This window comes from Cyprinodon tularosa, unplaced genomic scaffold (assembly GCF_016077235.1).
Source record: "Cyprinodon tularosa strain WSP-4 unplaced genomic scaffold, ASM1607723v1 ctg130, whole genome shotgun sequence".
Lineage (NCBI taxonomy): Eukaryota > Metazoa > Chordata > Actinopteri > Cyprinodontiformes > Cyprinodontidae > Cyprinodon > Cyprinodon tularosa.
In genome coordinates this window covers 2,248,039-2,275,063 of record NW_024038115.1, presented here as the reverse complement: position 1 = coordinate 2,275,063, position 27,025 = coordinate 2,248,039, and the positions used below count along the sequence as shown (strand labels likewise).

The window sequence follows — 27,025 nt, the reverse complement described above, 5'->3', positions numbered from 1 at the left end:
CATTTTTAGCATCCGATAGACATCTAACCCCCTTTAATAAGTGTATTTTTCCCAACTTAACACTTTCAAGCCGGGCATACACTGTACAATTTTTTGCCTTTTTTTCAAGCAGATTTTCCAGTGGTACGAGAAGTGTTTAGATCAGGTTGAGATTCAGCTTCTTCGTGCGTCCTGGGTCACGTATGTACAGCGGGTAACGAGGGGCGATCAGCCTCTAGCGACCACCTCCTGATCAGGAATCGTAAGGTTGGGAGAAAAAAAAACATGTTTAAGATTCAGTCGGCTGTCGTAAGGTGTTCTGGGGCAAATCCTGCTGTTGAATCAGAGCTACGAGCCGATTTACCGGAACCTAAGCACTGCAAATGTGCAAACAAGGGAGTTCTTCTTCCAGATTGAGGAGTCCGACCAGCGCCATCTCTCAGCGCTGAGTCTGACCTGTGGTTTTTGGACGTACAGGGCCCCCAAAGTGTGGGAACAAACATCTTGGTCTGTGAACTTTTAAACCCTGTGGTTTCATCGCAGTTTGAGCTGTAGCTGCGTGTACCAATTAATATATTGTACAGTGCGGGGGACATTCTAGAATCTGAGGTTTAGGGGCCCTGAGCTCCCAGAGAGCTGTCTGGCTAGACAAGATTAATTTAACAGTTTTTTTCACATATTTTTTAACCTTTTTCAGTGCGTTTTGCTAATTGTTGACTCCATCATTCACTAATGCATCGTATCTGAGACATGTGCCAAAAACCTAACAAGTAAAGCAAAAAGCAGCATTTTTTAGCAGAATATTCCAACCAATTAAAGCGTTTAAATCAACTAATTTCATGGAAATCTTTGAATCAGTTTTATTTAAATGAGTTTTCTATTTTGTGTGCCAAAATTACCTTCATGATATACAGTATGTATATGAATGAAATGGTTTTTTTTTTGCCAACTGCTGTTTGGTCTGCTGCTATTCTGTCTGTTTTCTTACCTTTTTTTCCCTGACCTTTCATTTTGCACATACCTTGCTCCTCTGCTCTCTCTTTAGACTGGCAATAATAATATGGATTGTAAATTCAAATAACTAGAAACCGAAAAAAATGATAACGATTTGCTAATGATTCAGTAAATTTAAATATTGATATTGAGTTTGGCTTTAAAGACAATCAAACAAACCAGCCTCAAAACCATTAGAGGACCTCGCTGATGAACATTTCACCAACACACCATCAATCGGAGCAGAAATAGGACTGAACATTTCAGAAACACCTGAATGCAGCGTTTTCTTCAGAACGTTGGTCAACATTTTAGTTAAGGAGCTCCCTCAGGCTTGTTTACTTGTTTTTTTGTTTGTTTATTATTATTTCTGATGATCCAGAACATAATTGAAGGGGTTAAATAACCAAATACTGTATAGTTTTTTACAATACTTTTGTTTGTTTTTTATTGTAAAAAGCACAATACAGTATTAAAAAAACAACTCATATTTTAGGGGTGCTTTGTTTCAAATTAGGGTGGCTTTAGCACCCCCAAAAACAGCTTAAAAACACCTATGGTGCAGTGTATGCCCAGCAGTAGCACCAAAAATGCACACATTATTAAATCATATCTCCTCTTTTGTTTTGTTATAATCTAAAAAAACTTGAAATATACTCGAAAATTTCATAAATAGAAGTTTTCCTGATTTTAAAAATTTAAGCATCAATTTAATCTTTTTAATTGCTCTTTATTAGAAAAGGAAACACAAAAAGTTAATTGATTTTCAATAAATACAATGGACATTTGGGTTCCATGGTGATATGAGTTTTGAAAACATGAATGAATTAGCACCAAAATTCTCCCTTTGGACACCATTGCAGAAAAAAAGCCGTTTGATCTCAAATGGGTTAAAATTTTTAATCTCACTATAAAACCATGCCTTTTTTTTTGAAGCAGTAGCGTTTGATATTTTTACTGAATTCCATCAAATCCAGCTGTTTTGACTTTTGTACATCAGGAGAGTGATCAATCAGAGCAGTGCACAAGAGTTGAGCAGCTGCTGTAACATTTGACAATTGTAAAACCAGTAGTTAGCTGAACTAAAATGTAAGTGAATAAAGTGCTTTGTGTGAAATTTTAAGTCGTGTGTATCTCATGTAAAATGCCCCTTTACATAAATTTGCACGTGGAGTGGAATGAAAGGTGTTAAATGTACTACCACCTTGGGCTGAAAGATTAATACTTCATAGGATCATTGACAACATAATTTAGATAAAATTTCAATGAAGTCATTAGAAAATTGGTCCAATTGCAGGACCCTAAAACATACAGTGAGATGAGACAATTTAACTTTCAGAGCAGACAGGCTCTGCATCAAATTATATGAGATTTGATAAGGTAATTATCTTGTCATTGCTCTTTCATTAGCATAGAATATATATACTGTTTTTAGCAGTAGTAATTATGTGCTGTTTATATATTGCACCTCAGGATTGTGACAATTGTGAAATGGATTTTTTTGACAAAAAGTAAATTATAACTTCACATAGAATCTGAATGCAAGGTAAATGTGCAATAGTGTGATAGAATAAGAAGCAAATCTATTTACATTTATGTGGAACGAGAATTGATGGATAAAGTCTTAGTAAAGAATTAACTCTTTTTGGTAAAATGTCTCTAATTCTCCAAACTGAGGTCACTCAGAATGCTGTCAACTGCAGGTAAGATACTGACTAAAAAGTACCCAATACAACTTTATCCAAACTAAAAAAAAAAAAACAGTTCTTTTAAGTATAACAACCTCTTTTCTTTCAAGAACTTTGGGTTTTTTTATCCACAAAAATCAACGCATTCATGTAAAAGTGATACATTGCATTTGCAAAAGACGATCTAACATTCCACATGACAACTAGGTTTTACATTTGTTACGCCCGTTGTATTATAAAAATGTACAGACTAACATTTTGTGTCTCAGTGCAAAAGATAAATCTTAAAAGGATTTCACAAAAGCCGTGCCGTTTGTAGAAGTCCATCCGTGTCACCGTTCACCTGTGACCCCCACCCTCGCACACCTCAGTCCTTAGCCTGCTCACAAGACCAGCAATAAATAACCAACAGAAGCAGATTTGCAGTCACCGTCAGATAGCAGCAGTGTTTCAGCTTTGACTTTAAATACATATTCACAAACAACAGTTTGTCACTATATACCCACAATTCATCAGAACTTTAGCTATAGATAATAATTATATCATTACCATGACCATTACAACAGAAGGAATTTTAGTGTCACATTAGGATTTAAGTATTTACATTGTTTTTTTTTTCATTCCTCCTTTTTAAAAGTTTTGTGGCTTCATTTCCATGAGTGAATTTCTGCAGTAAAAGAAGGCAATGAAGTGTTTGTAAGGTAAAAAGTTGTGAATGGGGAGTTATCAGCTGGTACAGATGCTGTTGATAGTTATGATGCCTGGGTCAACCAGGCCCAGTTCCTCGTGTTCATTCACACACAGCTGATAGCCGCAGCCCCGCTTACGCTTCAGCGGGGTCACCTTGGCCACCTCTGGCTTGGCACGCGGCGGTAAAAGGAAGCCGACGCTCCCTGCAATCAGCATGTGCCAGATGCTGTGGATGTAGAAGTAGTTCTCCTCTGTCTCTACGAAGGCGTACAGAGCCACCGCTGATGTGGCAATCATGGTCCCGGGAAACAGGAAGAAAACCCAGCGCTTCCAGGTGGGCGGGTAACAGCGTCTGCGGCGAATGGTCCGCACCGTCTAACAAAAACATTAAATTAATAATTTCATAAACTTCATGTAGAGTTAGAAACAGAACATGTTGAGACATATCCCTTCCCCCCTCCCTCCTTCACTCCCTTCTGTTCTTCCTTCCTTCCTTTCTGAAGGAATTCATAAATTTGTGCCATTTAATCTAGATTTCTTTGTATAATTTGCTAAAGAATACATCTGGATCAAACAATCCACTACATGATGGTCATGGAAAATAATATGTTTGAATTATCTGGACCAAAGAATGAACATTTATCTGGAATAAACAAAGTAGAGCCATCTAGGTCCAAAACCAAATAAAAACTGTGAAGTATTGAGCTGTAAGGGACATTGTTTGTTGATGTTTTGCAGAAACAGGACCTGTGAGCTCAACATTATAGAATAAAATATGAATTCCATTATATACCACAGGAAAAAAAAAAGTATTATTATTTTTTATTATTATTAAAGCAAAACTAGAATATTTATGAATAACCTTAAACATTCGTACACATCCACCATGCTGAGAATTCCCTGAGGTAAACCCCTCAAACAACTCATAGGAAGGATTGAGATAGACTTCCAGAAGTTATTTTAACCAGAAAGCAGGATGACATTTTCTTCAGCCACAAACTGAATTTTTGCTTATCTATTTACTTTAATGAGTTAACAAATATAGATAATAGAAGGAAGAAAATCATGAGATCAGAGGTGAGAATGTTAACATTTTGTTACAAAGGCATACATATTTCATGAAGTGCCCTATTTTATTGTCCAATGGCACAGTACCATATTGTAAGTAACAACAGTAATTGCAGCCTTGACATTGTGCGGGCTGTTTAAAATCAAATAAAAGCAACTGAAGTGAGGAAACACTCTTAACTTTTTTATATTATATATTGAAACTGATCAAATCAAAGCAGGGAATGTCAATTGTTCTGATATGAACATCTGTTCTAATTTAGTTAAACTTTGAAATGCAAAAATGTATAGAATTGCAATGCAGTACTTGCCACAAATGTTGTAGCACTTACTAAGGATGAACATACAGAAGAGATTTATAATTAATGTTGTCTTTATTGCAGGAGCAAAAATGAATGCTAAACATATTACTGAGAGCCAACTTTGTTCTCAGTAAACATACTGAATGAGTAGCAGAAATCTTTCGTGAGGATTTATTTTTCTTTTCAGAAAATTGTCATTGGTAGAATTATTGACATCCATCTTGTTGTTAGAATTTGTACAATCCTCTTCCTCCAAATAGGACACCATTTTTCTCTTATCTTAAAGCTTGTGAAATCTCATTGGAGAAGACTGGAATCCTTATTTCATTTTGCACCTCTCTTTGCCTTCTCCTTTTCAGCTAAGCCAATATTTTGTGTGGTTTGTCTTATTTTTTTTTCTATGCAATAAAGGCTTGACGGAAATGGTCATGAATAGAAGTTCCTTTCATGTCTGGTAAACTGTTCCATGATGATTGGACCTAATGTTTTTATCGTTATCATGTTAAAGAAAAAATTATGACCCCTTTTCATTTTTTTGGCAAAGGAAACCAGAATATTCAAACAGTTTTTGGTGATTCTAAGGATGTATAATACCTTACATTTTTGAAAAGCAGATCCACTGTATGCTACTCCATTCCTAACAGTGGGGATTAGAAAGTTTTAAACGTTTTAATCTTTTGTCAAACTCAACTTGGGTGTTTTTTTTAGTTGAATGACTTTATGTTGTTTACATCTAATAAAAGCTATGCTAAACTTACCAATACATCGTCCAGCATGTTCCCATTTTGAGGAGCCTCTGCATTGCATCATGTTAATATTTTAAGATTTATCACTAAATATTAAACAAAATAGATCAGCTCTTAAATCAACTTTTTTTAAAAATGATGCAAACTGTATTTATATAAGTTGTATAAGTTTAGAACCAGGAATTATGGTTAAAAACATATCTTTTCCCAATTTAAATGTCACACATAAAAGGTTAAGATGATCAAACTTATTTGGTGTGAGATTATTATACTGCAATGAAAAACTTTTATTTTATGTTTTTCTTCCACATCTTTCACAGGCTTTTAATAATTGTGGATGACTTTCTACATCAAAGCAAAACACAACAAAGCATAATTGACTCGTTAATGCTCTTATGTATTTCTATTAATATTAAATGGTCGATGCAGACACAGGTCATTGGAGTTTGAACTCACACATAATTAAAGTGGATCGTAAGTTAAGAACCGGTTCTAACTGGAGGAGCTGAGGGAGTGTGTTGTTTTCTTTTTATTAATCTTCACTTGTTACTCTGAGGAGTTTGCATGCCTCATCAAGTGTATTAGACTTATCAGCAAATGGATTTCACTTGTTAGCCAGTCCCTTATCTGTCATGTCATCTATGCTCATGTTCTGTTTGGCAGTAACTGGATATGTTGCCTCTGTCTGTTTTAATCAACAGATTGCGCTCATTTGTTCCCAGAAGCGGCACGATCGCGGCACAAAAACACTTCAGCAATTTCATTTCACTCCGTCTCTATTTTCATCAGCTCCTAAACGCTGATTACTTGCAATTCTTACAGATATTCCAGATATGTTTCCATGAAGATCTGCGCTATTATCAAGGGAAATGCGTGCTCTTCATTAGATGCAAAAATAATTACAAATTCTAGTGTAGGAAATGGCGGTGATTAAGTTATTATGCAGACTAAAGTTTGGATTGAAGACTAATAATCTGTGAGAAGTGAAGTGAGGAGCAAAATGTATCTTTGCACTTCATTTCTCCCCAGCAATGCATATTTTTCTTGTTAAAGAAAACAATTCTAAAGTGGGATAGTCATTTTAACGCTCCAGTCAGGGACTTCAATTGGTTTGGAAAAATCGGGATATTTTGGAACTGACTGATCGGAACAGCTCACCTTCCTCTTACTGCTAATGACACCCCAAAGCAGCAGCAGACGCTCGGTGCCCTCCGCTTCACTGATCTAATTTGGTGGTGTCTGGGAGCATTCAGAATGCCAAGCTTTGCAGGAACATGACAAGCTAAAATGAAAGGGTCAATCCGAGAGGCGTTGCGCTGAGGGAAGACTGTTGAAATGCAGGCATTCTCAGCTGAACATCATGTAAATTATTAACTGTCAAGTAATCAAAGCAGATGCTCAGGTTTATCCTTAAAAACTGCAACATTAGCTGCAGATCCGAATCTAACATTTTCTTTCTATAAAAGTTGCTGTAGTCTTGAGTTCTGATTTGCCAGAAAGCGTTAAGAAATGCTGTCTCAGAGTTTAGGCTTTCATTAAGCTGAACTTGTCACCATATAGCCTACAAAAACCTAATCCTTGCAGTTTTTATTTTTGAGATAACACATGACAAGAGGATATCTAAAATTAAATTAGAAATCATCCAGAGCCTAAGGAAACGCAGAAGTAGGGAGGAATCAGTGCTGGTTAAATCAGTTTTAAATCAGTCATTTAGGAGTAACTTTAAAAGCCTTTGCTGTATATCGTTTTTGTCACAATAAAAACCTTTACCTAATTTTAGTTAACTTTGCTGTTATTATTAATTTAAGTTTTATAGGAACAAGCTTTGAAACTATTTTTACAATCTATAGCTTAGGCTAAAATGGAATAATTCTCCAAAATTAGTATTTTCTGTTATATAAATTCAGAAATACATAGAAAAGAAATTAATTATACACATAGCACTATCCACAATAATTTCCAACACCTAAATTCAGTCTTTATCTGAAACGACAACAATCAGTGTCTAGTATTATTTATGTATACACTCGTACAGTATGTGCACCACAAAAAACAATGATGTGCTTTTGTTTTTCCTCGAATCCATAGCAACATCTCTGGCTCTGTCATCTAAATAGATATGCTGTAGGTGCACCATGCAAACATCCAGTGTTGTCCAATTAAGACACCTCTAGCAACCTGTTTGCAAAGGTGAATAGTGACTTCTCATATGTCTTTCAAGTTTATACACATGTTGCTTTATTAAGGAGCAACAGGTTCTCATTCCAAAGTACTCACAGGGGGCCCAGTTTACAAATCCATTTAGCTCCCCCACAAGAACAGACTTAATCTTTGGATTTGAAATCATGCGGCAGTTAACTCAATTCAATACTGTATATGTATGTGCTTCACAATGTTCTTAGCCGTTTGAAAGTGCTCCCAGAGGTCTCATAAATAGTTTATCCACCAAATCAGCTGATGAATGGGACTGATACCACTTGCAGTTCATATCAATGTACCTTTTAATTAAAACAAAGGTTTTTCTAAACACGAGGGCCCAAACATGACAGTCTCTTCTTAAGTTGTTGACTTCAGCGAAGCCTCAAGGTCAGAGACGACCCATCAGACTGATCCAGGTTCACGTCAATAGCTGCTGACAATGTGCAGTTATGGAATGTAAACTACTAAAGATTAGACACACACACACACATAACTGTTCTGCCATCGTAGTGAAGACCATGTGTTGACTCTCATTGACTTCCATTGATTTTTAGTCATTTTCAACCCTTTCTGTGTCCTAACCCTAAAACTAACCGTAAACCTAACCATTACCAATGCATACGTAACCCTAATCCAATTGACACCTTAGCCCTAAACCAAATTGTTTGCAAAATAGCATGTGAGGACCAGCAAAATGTCCTTACTTTGAAACAACTGGTCCTCAGTCTGATGGTGAAATTGGAAAAATGGTCCTCAGTCTGATGGCTAGACAGATACACACACCCATACACCCCTACTCACACATACTCTTAATAATATTTCACTTTTTTTCTCACCAAGTGAAAAATGTTACAGTATTTTAATTTATATAATATTCATATAGCTGCAAAACCACAAAAAATATATCTAAAAGAAGTAAACAAACAAAAAGAAAAAAATTATTTTAAAATAACACATCTGCGGTTCTTAAGGACCTATTTTTGCCAGTCAAACAATGAGAAAAACAAAAGTGGGTTTGAATTTTAATTTTCTTTAAAAATCAACAGGAACCATCCGTTTATAGCACAATGCATATTAAGGGTGTTATCTACTTAATGTTAGCCTCTCACCCAGCATTGGTTCTCCCCCCTGCAGAGTTCATTACAATTACATGCACGTTCTCAATTATGCAAATTATGTAAAGATGTAATTTACCAACTTTGTGTGGAACGTCTTCCACTATCGGTTCTATTAGAGCATAAAATAATAACATTTAAAAATATGACTTACTACTTCTTAATGTACGTTGCTAAGTAACCTGTATAGTAATGGATCAGTTTTGTATTTGAAGTTCCGATTGAGTTCAGAGTTCTGGGTTGCCAGCTAAGACAATTGTAATAAAAATTCTTTTATTCTATGTACTGTATGTTTGTTTTCTTTTGGCTGTTCTCCTATTCAGGGGTCACCACAGCAGATCATTGTGACTTGGCCTTTCCTGCTTCAACCAGGATACAAACCCAGGTCCCCTAGATGGCAATCAGAGGACCGATTCACTACACTACTAGAACTCATTACATCATGGGGTTGTACTGTATCCATGTATTCAGTTTAAATGTCTTAATTAATTAAAGTTTTGATGGCAATAGGATATCAGATATTACCTTAAACATCATGTTTTGGATTATTATGCCTCCTCCTTCTTGAGCTCAAGCACAAGCATTTGCACGGAGGATTTAAATGCGTAGAGTAAAATAAATTAAAACTCCCACATTTTATCCACACACATTTTTTTTTTTCCTTTCAAGGAAGCAACAAACTTGTTTTCAGACTACGATTTGGGGGGATGATGTTAAAGGTTCTATTTTTTTCAAGGGGCCTCCCTGAAAGACTGTTATTTTTATCTTCTCAGTTCAGGGAGCACATTATGACTCGAAGAGTCAGTGAAAGTACATGTAGAGTTATAATGGAACTACCATCCATGACTAATACCCCACAGGCAGCAAAACTTTTAAAGCCTCTCTTATACCAATATAAAATAACCCTGTCAGTTAGAAATTCTAGTTTTTATCCATACACATTTTCTAGCCCTTGCTGGATAACATGACAGATTAAATGCTTTTAAACCTTCTAGCACAAGAAATATTGGAAGGACGATGCACAAGACACGTTTTGTCACACTCGGCTGTGAATGTTAAGCACAGATGTGTTAAAATAATTGTCTTGCAGCCCCTGGGAATTCCTCTCCAGAGTCAGAACAAAATGTGAGTTTATCAGCAGATAATGTTTACCCTGAAAGATAGGATTCAAACTGCGGCTTTCTTGGTTTCTTTTTAATAAATAATTACCCATGATAGGATTATTGCATTGGTTTGATGCAGCTTTTATAATCTTTAAAAAAAGACACAATCCGCTATCTGATGTTTTTAGTATTCTCCCAAGTACAATAAATTGTGATAGGGAAATTAACAATTCAACAAGATATGCTCTTAACAGAGCTGTACAAATAAGAAAAACAACCCTTACCCATGCCACAGCCATTATGCCCAGTGCAAACAGGCTAGGTCCCAGCAGGTTCCACAGACCGTGACGGTCCAGCTGCAGAGCCATTGACAGAGACATCGCCCCGAGCAGATACAGCACCTTCGCAATAAAAAAAGAAAGAGAAAAAAGAACCCACACACACAGATCAATACCTATCCTCCATAAACACAGTCCAAATCATCACATCACCAATAAATACATGGATAATTGTGTAGTGAGGGAACAGCACAGTCCTTCTGTTATTGATTTGTCTGAAAAGTAATTTTTTTGTAATTTGGGCGACAAAATTGCTATAACTGATTTTTTTTCTCCTCTGTCGGTGTATACTTTAAAAATACACAAGAGAAGCAAAACTCCACTACACTGCATTACAGTGCATCACAGGTAAAAGGATATAGAATTTGAGATATTTTGCCATTTTTACCAATGCTTTTGCTCAGAGACTAGTAAAGGCCATTCATTTATTAAAACTTTGAAAAAATAAAGAAATCTGAGGGGATAATTTGTTCTATCATTATGGCTCCTTATACATTTCTTGCTAAAAATGCAGATACCAAGTGAGGTAGACATCTGTATTCATGGAGTATTTATCTAGCCTGGGTGCCAGTCAGAACTTAGTCCCGCCCACAAGGTTTGAGTTCGGGGAAGTTCGGTCTGGCTCTGCTCCATAGTAGCGCGAGTATTATCGCCCACTGTCAGGCGATCCAATCAAATTGTCAGGGCGGGCTTTATACGATGATGGACAGATGATCAAGAGTAACGTAATCAACCACGTGACCAAAGCGCGCTAGGGTGACAACAATAATGGCTGCCGCTGGAGAGTTTGGGTGAGTAGATTCTGCTATTAGGTCTGTTCTAGAAGATATCAACAGCAAATTAATTTTAAAAGAGGAACAGAGAAACGCGATCAAGGCTCATCTTCTTATTCTAGGCGTGAAACTGCACGCTTTGATTTTTGTGGACAACAACTATGCCTCGCTTAACATACGTCACGCACTCCGTTGCTCTTATTGGTTGTAGGTCTATCCAATTGAGTGCAGAGGCATTTTTTTTCCTGGTTCGTTCGAAACACGCCCCATAATCACAGCTCCATGGAGCAGTATCAGACTCATATTCTGACTAGAATTGAGTCAGACTACGTCAGGCTAGTATTTATCCTCACTTGCGGTTAAAATAGCCCTCCTAAATGCTGCTAATTTGATTCTCTTAATAATACCTGTACTTTTTTCTTCTTTTGTTGTGGAAAAATACTAAAATCATATAACTTAAAGGAATAGTACACCCAAAACATGATTAGCCTTCATTTTCTACTCACCCCCATGCTGAACAACACTCTGGAGTACTTTTTTGATATCTCAAATGCATCTGGAGATCTGGGAGGCTTCTTGCTGTCTGCTGACATTCAATTAATGGAGGTCTATGGTAACCGAGACAGAAAGGTCCATAAAAGTCCACAAAAAACGTGTCAATATTCCTCCATACTGCTCGTCCAATGTATTCCAAGTGTCCTGAGTGGGTAGCATCCAGAATTTACTCGAAACAAAGTCATTTAGAATGTTTTTAGAGCATAAACAGTAGTGTATAGGATTTCCTGAAAGCGCGCACACGCGCGCTCACGACGCTACGGAAGCCGGCAGATCAAACCAGATGAAAGTGCGCATTCAGCGTCTGCTCTTCCAATAATGCAAGCGTAGAAGAAGAAATGTGCTGTTTACCTGTGCAAAGAAAGAAACAACGAAAGAAAAATATCTGAGGACTTCAGTGTTGAGGAAGAGCATGAGTTCTTTGCCGAGCTGAATGCGCTGGTTTGGTCTGCCGGCTTCCGTAGCGTCGTGATCGCGCGTGTGTGCGCTTTCAGGAAATCCTATACACTACTGTTTATGCTCTAAAAACATTCTAAATGACTTCGTTTCGAGTAAATTCTGGATGCTACCCACTCAGGACACTTGGAATACATTGGACGAGCAGTATGGAGGAATATTGACACGTTTTTTGTGGACTTTTATGGACCTTTCTGTCTCGGTCACCATAGACCTCCATTATTTGAATGTCAGCAGACAGCAAGAAGCCTCCCAGATCTCCAGATGCATTTGAGATATCAAAAAAGTACTCCAGAGTGTTGTTCAGCATGGGGGTGAGTAGAAAATGAAGGCTAATCATGTTTTGGGTGTACTATTCCTTTAAGTGATGTCAAATAAAGAGGATAAGATACAAAAGTTTGAGTTAATTATTTAATTGCAGAGAGACCATACTGTTTGCAACCAATGACAAGATCAAGATATTCTGGATAAATATCTAAATCCTTTTTTCCCCCAGAAATTCTAAAAGCCACCTAAATGGTCTCATTATATGATCCCGAACTTTTTAAAGTTGTATGGAAGCAGCTGTTCCAACCGCTGCATTTCCGAATTCTCCCGAGTGATGCCCGACTTTAAACGAGTGAATAAAGTGAACGTGATTGGTCGTTTATCAAGGGGGCGGGATTGTTGTGGCGGAAAGTTCGCAAGCAATTTCGGCTGTGGCCGGTTTGTCTGAAACATCTTGCTAACCAGTTAGCAACTTAGTGCTAGTAGGTTCACAATGGGAAAATACATTGGGACCAAGTAGCACTAATGCTGCGTTCACACCGGGGGCAGCAAAAGCAGCAAAATCGCGTCTGCTGCTTCATTTTTGCTGCTTGTACCAGTTAGTTCTCACGCGCGGCTGAAGCAGCTTTGCTGCTCTGCCTGCGCGGTCCAAAAGTGGCTCTGACGCGCGTTGGGCGGCGCTTCACTATCCTTTCTCTGCCTTGCAGCTATATTTGCTGTGATCAGTGGGAATAAAGTAGTTTTAATATGTTTTTAAGTGAGAAAATACACCTGAAAACTTCATCAGTGCAGTCAGTTCATCCAGATTACGATCCTGCCTCCCAATATTATTTCTGTCGGAGCCGCTCAGACCCCCACATACCGGCGGTGCGCCGACAGAAGGAATCCATTCATCAGCAGCCTCTGGCGGGTCGCCTCCTCGCGGTTTACCGCGGCGGCTGGTAGGTGTTTTTCATCTAAATAATCCGATCTGCAGGCACCACAATAATAAAAGCGAACATATTCTGCCGGCAGATGTATATATTTTAAGTTAATTATGCGTTAATAAACTGTTTAAGAGGAGTAATCAGAGCGGTCTGTGTCATCAGCGCTGTGTCTCTCTCCCAGCCAGCTCCCAGATCAGCTTCTCTGATTGGTTGACGCGGCGCGTCGAGCAGCAAAAATTCAATTTTTCCATCTCGAGCAGCAACGCGTTTGCGGCGTGTCACGCGCGTCAGATGCCAAAACGCGCCCGACGCGCTGCTTCAGCTGCTCAGACGCGCTGCGCTTGCTGCTCGAAACGCGCCGCAGGACCTTTTGCTGCGCCTTGACGCGCGTCAACCATTGACTTTGCATGTAAACTCGCTGCTTCTGTCGCGCCAGCTGCCCCCGGTGTGAACGCAGCATTAGAAATGACACTGTTAAGGAACGCTATGAACAGCTGAAACATTCAAGGAGGAGACTTTCTCTGTCGGAGGTCGTGGATGAGTCTCCTTCGTCATACATTTTTTATTTAGAGGAGGAAAATGGCTAAGGAGATGTTGTGGAAGAGGACGCCAGGGCGGCAGAAGATTGGTTTGGTGTAGAAGGCTTACAGCCGTACATGTTTGAGCCCTTGCCTCGTAATGCTGCCAAATCTGTTAGCTCAACGCCTGGCGAAAACGCAGTCATTTATCCCTGTGAACACTGGGATCTAACTCAATGATAAAGTTCTTATTTCTTGTTTTAACCGTTGCGTCTATTAGCTGTGAAATATGAATCAACATGCTAGGACCGAAAAAATTTGATTGACAGATGACCGTTGATATGTGATTGGCTGAATTTAGGTGTACAAGCTGACGTATAATTAACTGGCCTGCATAAGATAATGAAAAAAAACACAGATTTTAAGAAAGGATTTTTTTTTTTATATAAATTTTCTTATATACATGTTTAAGCTAGAATTACTTAACTTTTGAATATGACTTCCCTACGACCTTAAAGAAAGACTACAATTTTAATGGACAGTCCGATAAGGTCAATGTCAAAAGGCTTTAACTGAAGTAAAATCAGTTCGTTGTGAGTCTTAATCTTTGATGAGTTTGAGAGACATTTCCCAAAATGTCTGACTACAATAGTTGGTTAAGGGTGAAAGGAAAGGTGATTCAAATTACAGAGAGCAATGCAGAAATCTCTGATCCAGAAGCCTTTTATAAAATCTAAACAGAAGTGAAATAATCCACACTGAAACAACTGTTATATATGGACATTTGGAATCTGAAGCTAACCATATAGGAATCATCATTTACTTTCTGGAGAACAGTTATAAGGTCAGATGAGACAACATCTTAAGTGTTTAACTGTAATAACTTTTGTTTTAAGCAGTGAAACCTAAGAATACTGCACAAACTGTCAAGCATAGTGTGGAAGCATCATGGTGTCTGTTAACTGTTAACAGAAGCAGTAAATGGCAAACTACTTATTGAAGAATCATAGAACTCAAACTGAATTTAAACTTTTACCTCAACCATTAATCAGCTTAATGTTTGAAAAGTTAACACAATTGGATGTTCAAGAGAACAATGATTCCAAAGACACATCAATATTGGCTTTAGAATGGGTAAAGAAACCTCAATCCAAATGGAAATGCATGCATTATATTTAAATATCATGTTTGTAGTAGAGAGCACGCTGTTAAAAACACATTGCACCTTTACTGATTATAGTAGTGGCTACAAAAAGCTAGAGGTTTCTTACTGTAAACTGTATTTTAGCATATATTTCGATTTTTAGTCGGTTGTTGAATAAAATATTATGTTAAACATTTGCATTCAGTCGATTTTCTTTTAAGGGAAACTAGTTCTGACTCTGTAAGCTCCAAAGCAGTTTTATTTTGTCCCACTTGTCATGTAAAGGTTCCCATTATGCATGGAGGACCAGATGTCCGCATTTCTCACTTATGTCCCAGTGTCTCACAAATTCACCAAATGTCCTGAATTGGCTGGGTCAAATTATGGAAAGTAAAAAAAAAAAAAAAAAAAAAAAGGTTAACAGACATGATTCCTAAAGGCCTTGCCAGCTGTCTATTGAAATGCAAAGCAGAGCCCCACATCATGATCAACCTGCAGATGATGCTGTTAAAAATAACCCTGGTTTTTCCTTTTTCCTTTCACACCTCCATTGCGGTTGCTTTGCTTCATTATATTATTGTTTATTCATTGTGCATATGCGCAATATTGTCCCACTGCTTGTAAAAACCCTGAACACTGCAGTTTATAAACAAATAAAAAGAAAAATTGCAAAACACCGATATGGAATACAATAAGCAGTGGTGGAAAGTAACAAAGTATATTTACAAGATTACTGTACTTAAGAAATTTTTTTAGTATCTTTACTTTAATTGAGTACTTTCTCGGGGGGAGTACTTATAACTCTCTACTCCACTACATTTTGAGGAAGCTAGTAGTTCCTTGTTCCTTTTGGCTCAGCTTAGCTCTGTAATCTGTTGTTGCTGTTTTTCTTTCTTGAAATGCAAATTAAACATGGTAAAAAAAAAAAAAAGGTAAATGGCGTGTATTTAAAAGCTCCTAAGAAATATCAACTAAAATAGCTGTCCATATTTGTTTTTGTGGCATTTAAAGTTCTTTACAGGTGGTATAGAATTTGTAGCATTTGTTTTACGCAGCAGTACATCAGGTGGTTTCTGAAAGTTACAAGGTTCTTTAAAATTACTCTGAAAATTATACAGACATGTACTGAGATTAGAAATTAAATCAGTGTTTTTGAATACTTAAGTAATTTAAAACACATGTACTTTTGAATACTTAAGTATTTTAAAGTGAGTACTTCAATATTTAAACTTAAAGCTGAAGTCTGTAAGTTTTTAAAAATCACTTTTTTGTCATATTGGCTAAAACTGTCCCTATGCCCAGACAGCAGTACATGTGATATGTAACCAGTGAAAAAAACTGCTTCAATTGGTACCGCCTACTGCCTGTATTTCAATCTGGAAAGAATAATTCGGGACGAGTCAAAACAACCAATCACAGCCAGAGGAGCGTCTGCTGGAGTGTCAATCACAGCTCACACACGCTGAATCCCCCCCCCCCCCTTCTGGTCGCATGCGGTAGCCGCGCAGATGCTGTGAGAGGGGTGGAGCTTGGAGGTGGGGCATGAGTGAAGCAGAGAGGGTGGGGGAGTGGAGTGAAACCTGTTTTTCTTCAAATTTTCAGTCGAAGTCTGCTCTCTCCTCAATGTTACAGACTGCAGCTTTAAATAGTTATAACCAAATACGGCGGAGTAACTTTTCGTTGTAGTGGACAAATATTGACACTACAGATGAAGCTATAGTCAGAGTATTTGACCAGGTTCTATGAAAAAATAATCAAATGTAAAAGTTGTGTCCTTAGTAAACTCTGGGAAAAAACAGAATATGAGATTCATTTTAACGGTGCAGGTATGTAAGCTTTTAAATACATTTTCCTTTATGGTTTCATTTTTGGTATTTAGCATAATACTTTAATCATTCTCCATCCATTATTTATAGGTTTATATTCTTGTGTTTAGGGTCCTGTTGCGGTAACTTTGGTAAACGGCTAGACCATATTACATCCAAAACTGATTTTAACTAACATAATGTGAAAAATAAGTACAGTAGATAAGTAAATTAACATTTTTATGTACCAGTGAAAAAAATGTCTTTAGGGTACTTCTACTACACTGTAGTCAAATCACAGCTTTTTATGTTAATTGCCAGGAACATCGAATAAAATACATAAGACTCTAAGAGTAAAAGTTACTATGTTAAAAGTAGGAATAGAATAATAATGCTATAGCTGGCATATGTTATTTATTTTTTTCCAAATCCCATTTTAAAATACTGTAAAGCCACAGGATATGAAGGAGATAAAGTCAGAGTGGGGGGTAAAATCAATACATTGAATACTGTACACAGGCTTCAGAAAGACTTCAGTCTGTGTGCAATGTGAAGAGAAACCAGGGAGTTCGAAGCTGGTAGGGGATGACCTGCCTGTAGGAGAAAAGGACTAATTGACACAGACAAAGAGAAGAGGAACGGTGCGGTGTAGCCTGAGGACTCTGTGCAGCCTGATCATCAGTCATACAGTGGTTTCAGATCATACAGAGGCCCCTAAAAATGCAAACATTGTATACATAGGCCTGTATACACTGATGCTCCAAAGCAAGTTTTTTTTTTTTTTTTTACTGTAATGAATCATTAACCGTCACTGTAACAGAAGAACTAACACAAACTCCTGTCCTCTCCAGAGTTGGTCTATTTTTATCAGCATATTCTTGCTTTGCAATCTACATTAATATGTGCTGATGTATGTATATTTATATAAAATACATGAAATCACAGCACTACAGCAGACTGCCCTGCTGGATGAAACATGTTCAAAAGACGGTGAGAATTTAATAAGTGGGAACACAGACAGCACATGTTTCAGGTTTAATACATTATTTATTAAAAGTAGGTTCATGGAGCTAATTAAGAATTTAATAATCTTGGACACCTTGTGTGTGTAACCTTTAGTAGGTCGCTGCTGTAATGTTATTGGTTTTGCATGCTCTTTTGATCTGTTTCTACTATTGGTTGCTTATATTATTCAATTGATTTGTTCAGCGCTTTAAGAACTGCGGCAGAGAAATGTCAGAAGGATGTTTTTTATAAAATGTTTTGTAAAGCAAATTTTTCCTTCCAATCAAGAGATATTATTCTCATAATCAATTATGCAGTAAATTTTCTAAGAAATTGAACCTTTTTCTGCATGTGATCAAAGATGTCTAGGCGAAAAATAAGTTTTTCCAGCTAGTACCTGTCCAAAAAAATTTTTTCTATTGCTGGCCACCTTAACTTTGATTGAATTGATTATAGTCTTTTCTTTTAAACCAGGTTAAGACTGTTTCACTGCTTTGCCTTTCCTGTGTTTTGTTTTGTTTTTTTCAAGAATAATAAGAAGCCATCAGTCTCAGGGTAGATTTAATAACAACCTATCATGGGAATGTTTTGTACTCAGTTTAACAACTGATGCATCAAATTAATTTTTGTATAATCTGCAGGTGTTCTGCTGTGAGGAAACATATTTTTTTAAAGGAGTAGATTACTCAGGGGATCTTCATCTATCATACTTAAAAACGTCTTGTACATAACTTACTTAAAAATTAAATTCAAACATTTCTGTTAGTAACAAATTCCATAACTAAATTGACATGGTATGAGATAATCAAGGCAGGATTTTCATTGGTTAAAAAAATGGATTTGCAATATCAGCATTTAAACAAACATTGTGAAAATTAAAGAGATACATATAAAAAGATCTAATTCCTTTCATTTAAAGAAGTTATGAAGATTCCTCCCACGCTCTAAAAGAATGAAACAACTTGAATACAATAAAGTTATCTTAAATCTTGTTTTAACCAACCAATTAAAGAAATGTAATAGTTCTTCTCAAAATGATTGAAGAAGGAATGCCAAAGAACATTTCCTACTTCACAAAAGTTAAAAGAATAATTTTTTTAAAGGCCCTTTGTTAGGTCTTTTTTTCATTTGTTTCCTTCTTTTATAAAAAGCCACATTGCTCAACCTGGAAAAGTTTTTGTATATCTCTTTATTGTCCAGCAATGGGAAAATTCAATCTCTGTATTTAACCCATTCCCTTGGGAAGCAGTGGGCTGCAATTGTGAGGCGCCCGGCGAGCAGTGTGGAGTTAAGGGTCTTGCTCAAAGACCCAGAGTGGAGGCTGTGGGGATCAAACGGGGTACTTACAACCTTCTCAGAGCACAAGCGCTCTGCTCTAACCACTAGGCCAAAACTCCATATGCCTTTAATTAAATGGCTACTACCAGCAAAGCGTCTTAATAAATTTACCTTGAAGAAACAAGGAGTGGTGGAAAACTTTTGCACAGTACTCTAGTAGTAACTGGAAGTGGGGCAATATAAAGACATGATGGACACAGAATGATAAAGATCAGATCATGTGGTTAATTGTCTATAATTATTCAATATTGATGCACCGATGAAACAAAAGGTCAGCAAATATTGCAATCAAAATTAGCTTTTCGTGACTTCAAAATTCAAAAGATTAACATTATTTACCTTCAAATAAATGATGCTGACTAGTTACCTTTAGCAGACTGTGATTAAGAAATGACTAAGATATCTTTTTGTTTACAGACTAGTAAAGTATTCTGCACCTTCATTTGTGGGAACTTTTAAGGTTTTGCGCGTCTTATTTGAGAAGCACACACATAGATACATTAAGAAAATGCAAGGTCCTTTACCCTTTACGGCTGCAGTGGTCCTAGACATTTATAAACACACACACCTACCCACGCATTCACTCTGTTCAAGTACACAAGCGTGCACGCTTCCTCTTGCCAGTCCTGACATGTGCGATTTGATTAGTGGCCGCATACTGCAGAACTAAGCAAAAAATGAAAACCCAAGAGGACAGCAGATGTTCATACTCTCCCTCGCTCACACAACCCCACCCCCGCGCTTCTCTGTCTCATTTATAGACAGGGACACACATTTACACTCACACACTTTCCCCTCCGACTGCTCAATATTGGTATGCAGTCAGGGGGTGACCCAGGGAGAAGGTGCACCTGTTAGTGTTTATTCTCTACCATATGTCAACAAGCAGAGAATTTAGTGCCACACTTCACAATTTCTAAAGCCACTGATCTTTTAATTTATATCCAAGAACCAAGGCATATGTGAGATTTGTTTATACACTGCTCTGGAGACCTCTAATCTCTCTTTGTTCTGGCTTTTTTTCCTGCCTCATCACCCCTGACATATCAAAAACTGCAACAGAACATCAGCATGGCATATATTGTGATACAAACAGGTCTTATTACAGATGTCTAAATACCTGGACATGTTTAGCAACCTTTCAAAATACATTGAGTGATCATAATAAAATGCTTTTCTTTTACAATACAGTAAACACCTGATTGCAATTTACGCTTATAAGATCAGGTGAATGTTCTTTAATTTTAAACTGAAATCTGCATATTTGCATAATCAAATAAAAGTAATGCTAGAGTAGAGTACACATTATCCAAATAATGTTAAGCAACATAATATTCTGCATTGCTTTTCATATCATTTCATGGAATTTAAATGAAATGATTAAGAAATGTCACAGTGATCACAGTTGTTTCAGGCAGCCTGTCGGCAAGTTATAAAAACGCTCCAACACATTTCCAGGAATTGTGATTGCAGGAATGGTGAAAGAATAAACATGCATGTCCAGTTTTTCTAATGCTAATGGAACATTAAGAGTTAAAACCCAAAACCAATCAGCCCACCCACATATCTTTACACTCATGAGTCTCATTTTCTCATCCTGCCTCTAGCTCCTTTAGCAATAACAAAACCTATATTTTTTAAAGCCTCTGGTGATAATAAACCTTTGACAGTAATGTTTGGTAGGCCTGATCTTTATTGTTCAAACCAGCTATTACAGATAGCCAGCTACATTATGCACGCTCTGTTATATATGTGTAGCTCTAAAATAAAAAGGAATAAATCTATTATATTCAAACATTTTTGCTTTAATCTATCTGTAAAATAAATAATTATATAATAATGATGCTAGTTATTATTTGTATTCTAATGACCTAAAGACTATATTGTAAAAATGCATAATTGAGTATTTTAAAGTATACCAGTGTTTCTACCTTTAAAGAAAAGTTCATACCTTTCATCCAAAAGGAAACCTGCTGTATTCAGTTAACATGTTGTTTGATGTATCTGCTCAATCACAATGCAAAATACATATAAAAAGAGATTTATATAATTTTGAAAATCATAAAAGCGAAGATTGTTTTTATTTGATTTTATGATGCATACATTTCTTTTTATTAATGCTTATCATTAGATGGCTATAAGAGAGTACATTTTAATTATCAAACAAATATGATAAAAAATTATTTTGTTGTGTAAAAAGTTTATAAAAGTGTATAAAAGTTCAACTTAAAAAACTACAGATTGAAAATGTTTTGTCATTGTCTCCTTTCTATCTCTTGTTTCTTTCATCTTTTCTCTTTTTTTTCCTTTTTGTTCTTCTGTTTTTCTGCTCTATTTACATTGCAGTGTCAATATAAACTGTAAAACTCCCTGCATAATTATAACAAAGCAATTTATATGCATGAAACAAGTGGAGCAATATGGCAATTGCCATACTGCCACACTTGTGAAAGTAAAATCTGTTGGGCTCTTTTTGGCATCAAGACAATTATTCTTATTGCCACATTGCCAGACAGGACACTGTAAAAAAATAAATAAATAAAAAACTACTGATTTTCTTATTTTATTTGCTTGTTGTATGATATGATTATTTCAATCTGAAAAACTCACACAGAGAAAAGGATAATTAGAAGAGTTTTATTGATAGAAGGTATAGTCTTTGGCGCTCAGACCTCGGCAGGAACATTCATGCTGATTTATGCTTGACATGCATGATTTGATGAATGAGAATAGGGATGTTCCCCCTGGCCTGAAACTGATGGTGGTTCAATTGAGCTGGTTGACGAGGTGATCTGCTGAGCAGAATGAGGGACTAGGAGACTGAGGGAGCTGACGCCGGGGCTTCACTAGGAGACTCGGGATATGAGGTCCTGCTTGGTGATGCAGGAACTGTGAACTGTCCATGATGAGCAAGCATGAAGCGACAGTGGAGAGGAAAAACTCCCCTTTGGGAAGAAACCTCTGGCAGAACCGGGCTCAACATGGTGGTCTTCTGCCGGACCAATGCAGTGAGGCGAGGGATGGTGACAACTGGGATTAATACCCTCTGATGAGGTTGAGGTGAAGTCGTGTCATGAGGACGATCCAGCTGCGATGGCGGAGAAGGGGATGGAGGTGGGTGAATTGTCATCTGAGTCGAAATCCGACATAGTGCTTGCAGGATAGCGGGACTGGGAGGAGGATTTGGAGAGTTTATAAAGTGAAAGCAGGACGCTGATTGGGCTTCATGGTGGAGTAGTTCGAAGCTGATTAGCTCGCTTCGGAGACGGATCAGCTTCTGATTGGATGGAGGTAAGCCAGAGTTTCTTCAATTGAACTTCCGCTAGAGCTTCATAAAAATGTATACTAGAACAATTAAATGTGTGAAGGCAGTCAGAACATTTATGTTTTTTCTTTTTTGAATAAAAAGTATTAAGACTATTTTATGCCTTTTTGTTATACGAAGGGAAAATACATAAAGCATCAGCAGAAAAAAGAATCAAAATGCACTCATTAAGCAGTGCTAAAACCAAAGACATATAAAATCAACCCTGTAAAGCAGGGATCAGCAACCTTTGAGTTTTTATTTCCCCAACATAAAAAGGATTTTGTTATATTGTATACTGTAGCTATTTTACCATAAAACTGAAGCAAATAGTATTTCTTATTTATATTTAAGAATGAATGAAAGGTTAAAAATTTACAAGAAAAAAGGTATTTATTAAAATGAAGCCACTTGGGGACGTTGGATGAAATGTTCCCTATCCCTGTCTGTGTGTGTCAAATAAACATTAGGAGGAACTATTTAGTTTCTAGGCTGCTCTGTTCTGGAACAAACCTCAGAAAACATGAGATCTGCAAAGATTGTTGCTTCTTTTAAATAAGGACTAGAAATATTAATGTTTACTGTTAAATCTACGAAAGGGTTAAGTTCAATGTAATCTGATCATTTTGATCCTGTCTTATCTAGTTATTTGCTATAAATGGGGCATTCTATATATATATTTTTTACAATGTAATGTTTGTTTTAATGTGATAACTGTATTTCCCATTTTTAGTGAGAGTCTTTTATCTGTGTGATTTTTGTTTAAACCCTTGAACTCTTCTGGATATTGCTATACATATAGACTTGTCTTGCCCTGTCATGTTACTCTGACAGAATTGCACTAAAGGTTGTCTGATGCTGCTGATGATATCACATAATCACTTTCACAATATTTCAAAAAAACTGCTACAGTTAATATCCGGTTGATGGACAGGCTTTGGAGGAGTAGAAGCAGTGCTGATTGATGGAAGAAGTTAAAACTGTTTTTCTACATTTTTAGTTTGCTGATTACAGGGTAATAAATGGCCTTTTATGGTTTTTCACTTATGAAGGTTTTACCGGTCTTAGAGCAATTTATGGTACCAGAGTCATTTTTGTAATTGTGTGCCCTGTCTGTTAATAATACCCAGAGCCCATTTAATGCAACATCCTGTTGGGTCAGATTTTTATATTAATTATAGGAGCAAAAACACCTCGGATATTCAAACGCATATCTTTGAAAAACATTTTGTATTAAAGATACTGCTTATTGCTGAAAGATATTATGCGATTAAGCTTGCAACGACGAACAAAGAAAACCAATCACCTGGGTCAAAGGGTGCTTTCTATACCAAACAGTTAAACTGGTCAACATTTCTGGGTTTGTAACTCTATCATGGTTAATGGTGGGTTATGCTCTGAGAACAGACTCCCCACTTTTTGAAATTTTAATGTTCATTTCTCAGTCACTCCACTCTGTTTTGAATGACAGCATAGAATATGAAGTCGTACAACTATGCGAAAACAGAGAGGGGGATAGACTTGATAGTCTGGAAGATTTTGCTTCTGTTTCTGTCTTGTTTCTATTCAATTAATCTTTATGCAGTGATTCTTTCATCTGTTTTTGCGTTAAATAAAATGAAACAAAAAATAAAAATTATTACAAAAAAAAGCAAGTAGCTTCTTTCATAACAGAACAAATACATACAATTAGGCAAGTATAAACCTTCCAATTAAAACAGTGAATGCAAATCAATCTATTTTTAACATTAGTATTTGCCAACTTAAGTTAAAATAAGATGGTTACAGGTAATAATTAATATATAGTTGTTTGGGAGCCACTCGTTGAAGAGCCAAGCTTCCCATCAATAATAGTGGTATATGACAACTAACTTTGTCTGTTTGTACAAATTTAGACTCTAAGAATTCTTAATTTAAAGAAATAAGTAAGGAAGGAATTTGTTTGGGATTTTTTAAACTTTTTTTCTTATGAGGCTATATGAGGTGGATAAAATGTTAAGATTACCAAGAGTATTGTAGTCATCCAGTTTATGTATGGACTGTAGTGAACTTAAGACTTGTTAACTGTGTTGAGACTACTTGAGAAATGATTTTGATGGATGTATAATTTTTTTTTTAAATGCACTCCTTAAAAATTGAGTGAGTAAAAATAAAACAAAAAGAAAAAAAACTAAATATGCCATTATTGACTTCTAATTGAGCCGGGGTATTCAGCCCATGTCATCTCACTTCAGTTTAATCAAATTGCTTTAAAAATATGTATAAATCATTCTATCAAAAAAAAAAATAATAATAATACTGGGATGTATCTTTAATAGAGATCTGGTTATGTTATAGCAAAAACAAACTTCCCAATTTGATAGCATGTTCAGTACATGTATATATTATAATTTAAAAAATGTGTTACTGTAATTGTTTAATGAGAAGCTGTTTCCCCATGCAATTAGTTTGTTACAATCACTGATAAATTGAAATAGAGTAAAACATACCTGTTTGATGATAGATTTTAGCCTTGCCATGGCAATGACTGTGACCCACACTGACATAAGTGACCCAAGGAAGTCACAAAACTGCAGGACGTCGTACTCCATGATGCAAAACACCACAATACCAGGTTGGTCACATGCATGGTAAAACTGCAGGAAGGAAAAAGGCAGTCATTACAGCTGGCTTTTGATTTATGTTTTCAGTGCAGTTTAAAGAGCATGACATCAGAGATGGATGTATTTTATTTCTCTTTATAGACCCAACATTTAATTTGCACACTCAATTTTCACAGGATGATAAAGAAATCAACAGTTCTCTAAAGGTAATTTGAAAAACAACTTTTTTAGAAGCCCTGTTAAGTTATGTGCGACACTTACATTTTTGTGAGGAGCTTTTACTGTAATTTCACAGCTTTTGAGATTAATTTCTTAAGAGTATCAACATTGCAAGAAAAGGCTTATTTCTTTGTTTTAGCACATCTTAGCAACCAAATATTCAAACTGCATTACATGAAAAAAATATAGGAAAAGACAACAAAGTGCATTGCAGTGAAATGATAAATAAAAGTGAGTAAAAAATAGACAGAATAAAACAGAAAATATAAAACAGAATGAAATCAACAATATTTTGATTAGTTTAAAAAAAAGTTGAAGCCAACCCTAATCAAATGGGTTTTTTAACCTTGTTTGAAAGGTTTTGAATGGTATAATTGGATTACTTTCCAATTCTAAAAAGAAACCCTTCGGTTGGAAACTTTACAGAACTATTTAAAAGTGTTCTTCTTCAACAGTTGTATACAATTTTGTCATGTAAAATCATAAACTTAAATGCATCTGGCAGGGAATCAATGTGACAAACTAACAAAAGTCGTGCTTCATGAGGAAGTGAATCAAAATATTACAAATAAAAACTATTTCAAACTATCTTTACAGATAAAATCTGAAAAAAATGGTATGCCTTTGTATCAGGTAACTAAAAGTTAGTACTTTGTAGAACCACAAATCACAAATTTTAAGCAATAATTTCCCACCATTTAGAAACTGTATTTTAGTTCATTTTTTCACCTGCTTGAGTTGATGTCTACGTGGCTTGGTATTCTGTGCACAAAAGCCATCTTCTTCCTTTTTTACTCTTCCATTATCATTTGTTTTGTAGAGTGCATGACTCATTCTGTTGGATGGGCTCCTCTCAGTCATGCAGCATGACTAACATTTGAGTCCATAGATGTTTTTGTCGAAGCTGTGCATCTCTGAAACTCTTCAGACTAACAAAGGGCCTTATGGCCAATTCTAGGACAGCCGCTCCTTGGTAATTCGGAAGTTGTCCTATACTATAACAAACCTTCCTATAGAATTTACATATCTTCCATCTGTCTGCGGAGTTCATTGTTCTGAAATTATGCTGTTTGTTTACTAGCATGTCCCCTAACACAACTGAGGCTTTTATCTAGTTGAATTTCAGAACTAACTTGCTGCATGAATTTGTGTAGGATTATCATAGTTGGAATACTTAAAAAAAAAAAGCCAGAACTGCAATTCTTTTTTTGTAAAAACATGGAATGCCATTTTTCATTTTGTCACTTCACACATGAAAACCAAAATAAGTTAGTAGTTAATAAATGGAACTCCAAAGTAAGTTGTAGAGTGACTTGTCCTGCTAACTCATGAACAAGCAAAGAAAAAGAAGTAAATTAATTTGATACAGGAGAAAATAAAAACACGCTTTTTGTCCAGTCCACCTTTCTGTCTACAATAATGTAAGTGCTAACAGCTTTGCCTAAAGATGCTCAATACCTAGGTGAAGTCTCCAACTCTCATTGAGCCCTTCATTCCATGTCGAGCTCCTCTAGCAGCAGCACACAAACCTTATTTCACTGTTCCAAATATGGGACATAACATCTGTGTATCACTTCCCAGTGATTGGACTGGCAGCTGTGAAAAGGTTCTGATGACTGACTGTTATGTTGTAACAGCCCATGAAGAGAGGGCTGCATGCACCATATGATTTAGTTTTTGGAAAGGTTTTTACTAAAAACCATCAACAGTGGGCCACAGGCCAGAAAGTCAAGTCTGTTCCCTTGGATTGGACTGAAGAAGCTGGGGCTGGGAGTAAAAAACATGACTACTGCTATAACTAATATGAACTTTGCAAGAAGTAAATAAGAGGTGTCAGAGAAGTCCCCATAGAAACCGAATGGGTCTTCATCAGCTCCCGGCTGGTAATGGT

General features: G+C 36.5%; 1 protein-coding gene across 1 annotated transcript in view; it reads right to left on the bottom strand.

The window, feature by feature from the left end:
* Nucleotides 1-1,681: 1,681 nt before the first annotated feature.
* Nucleotides 1,682-27,025, bottom strand: part of tmem8b (transmembrane protein 8B) — a 74,238-nt gene continuing 48,894 nt past the window's right edge. Inside the window, exons 11-13 of the mRNA XM_038277343.1 lie at nt 24,802-24,948; nt 10,168-10,284; nt 1,682-3,725 (exon numbers count right to left, since the gene is read on the bottom strand). Coding sequence (XP_038133271.1) covers nt 3,387-3,725; nt 10,168-10,284; nt 24,802-24,948 — 603 coding nt within the window. The 3' untranslated portion in view covers nt 1,682-3,386. The remainder of the gene's footprint in view (nt 3,726-10,167; nt 10,285-24,801; nt 24,949-27,025) is intronic.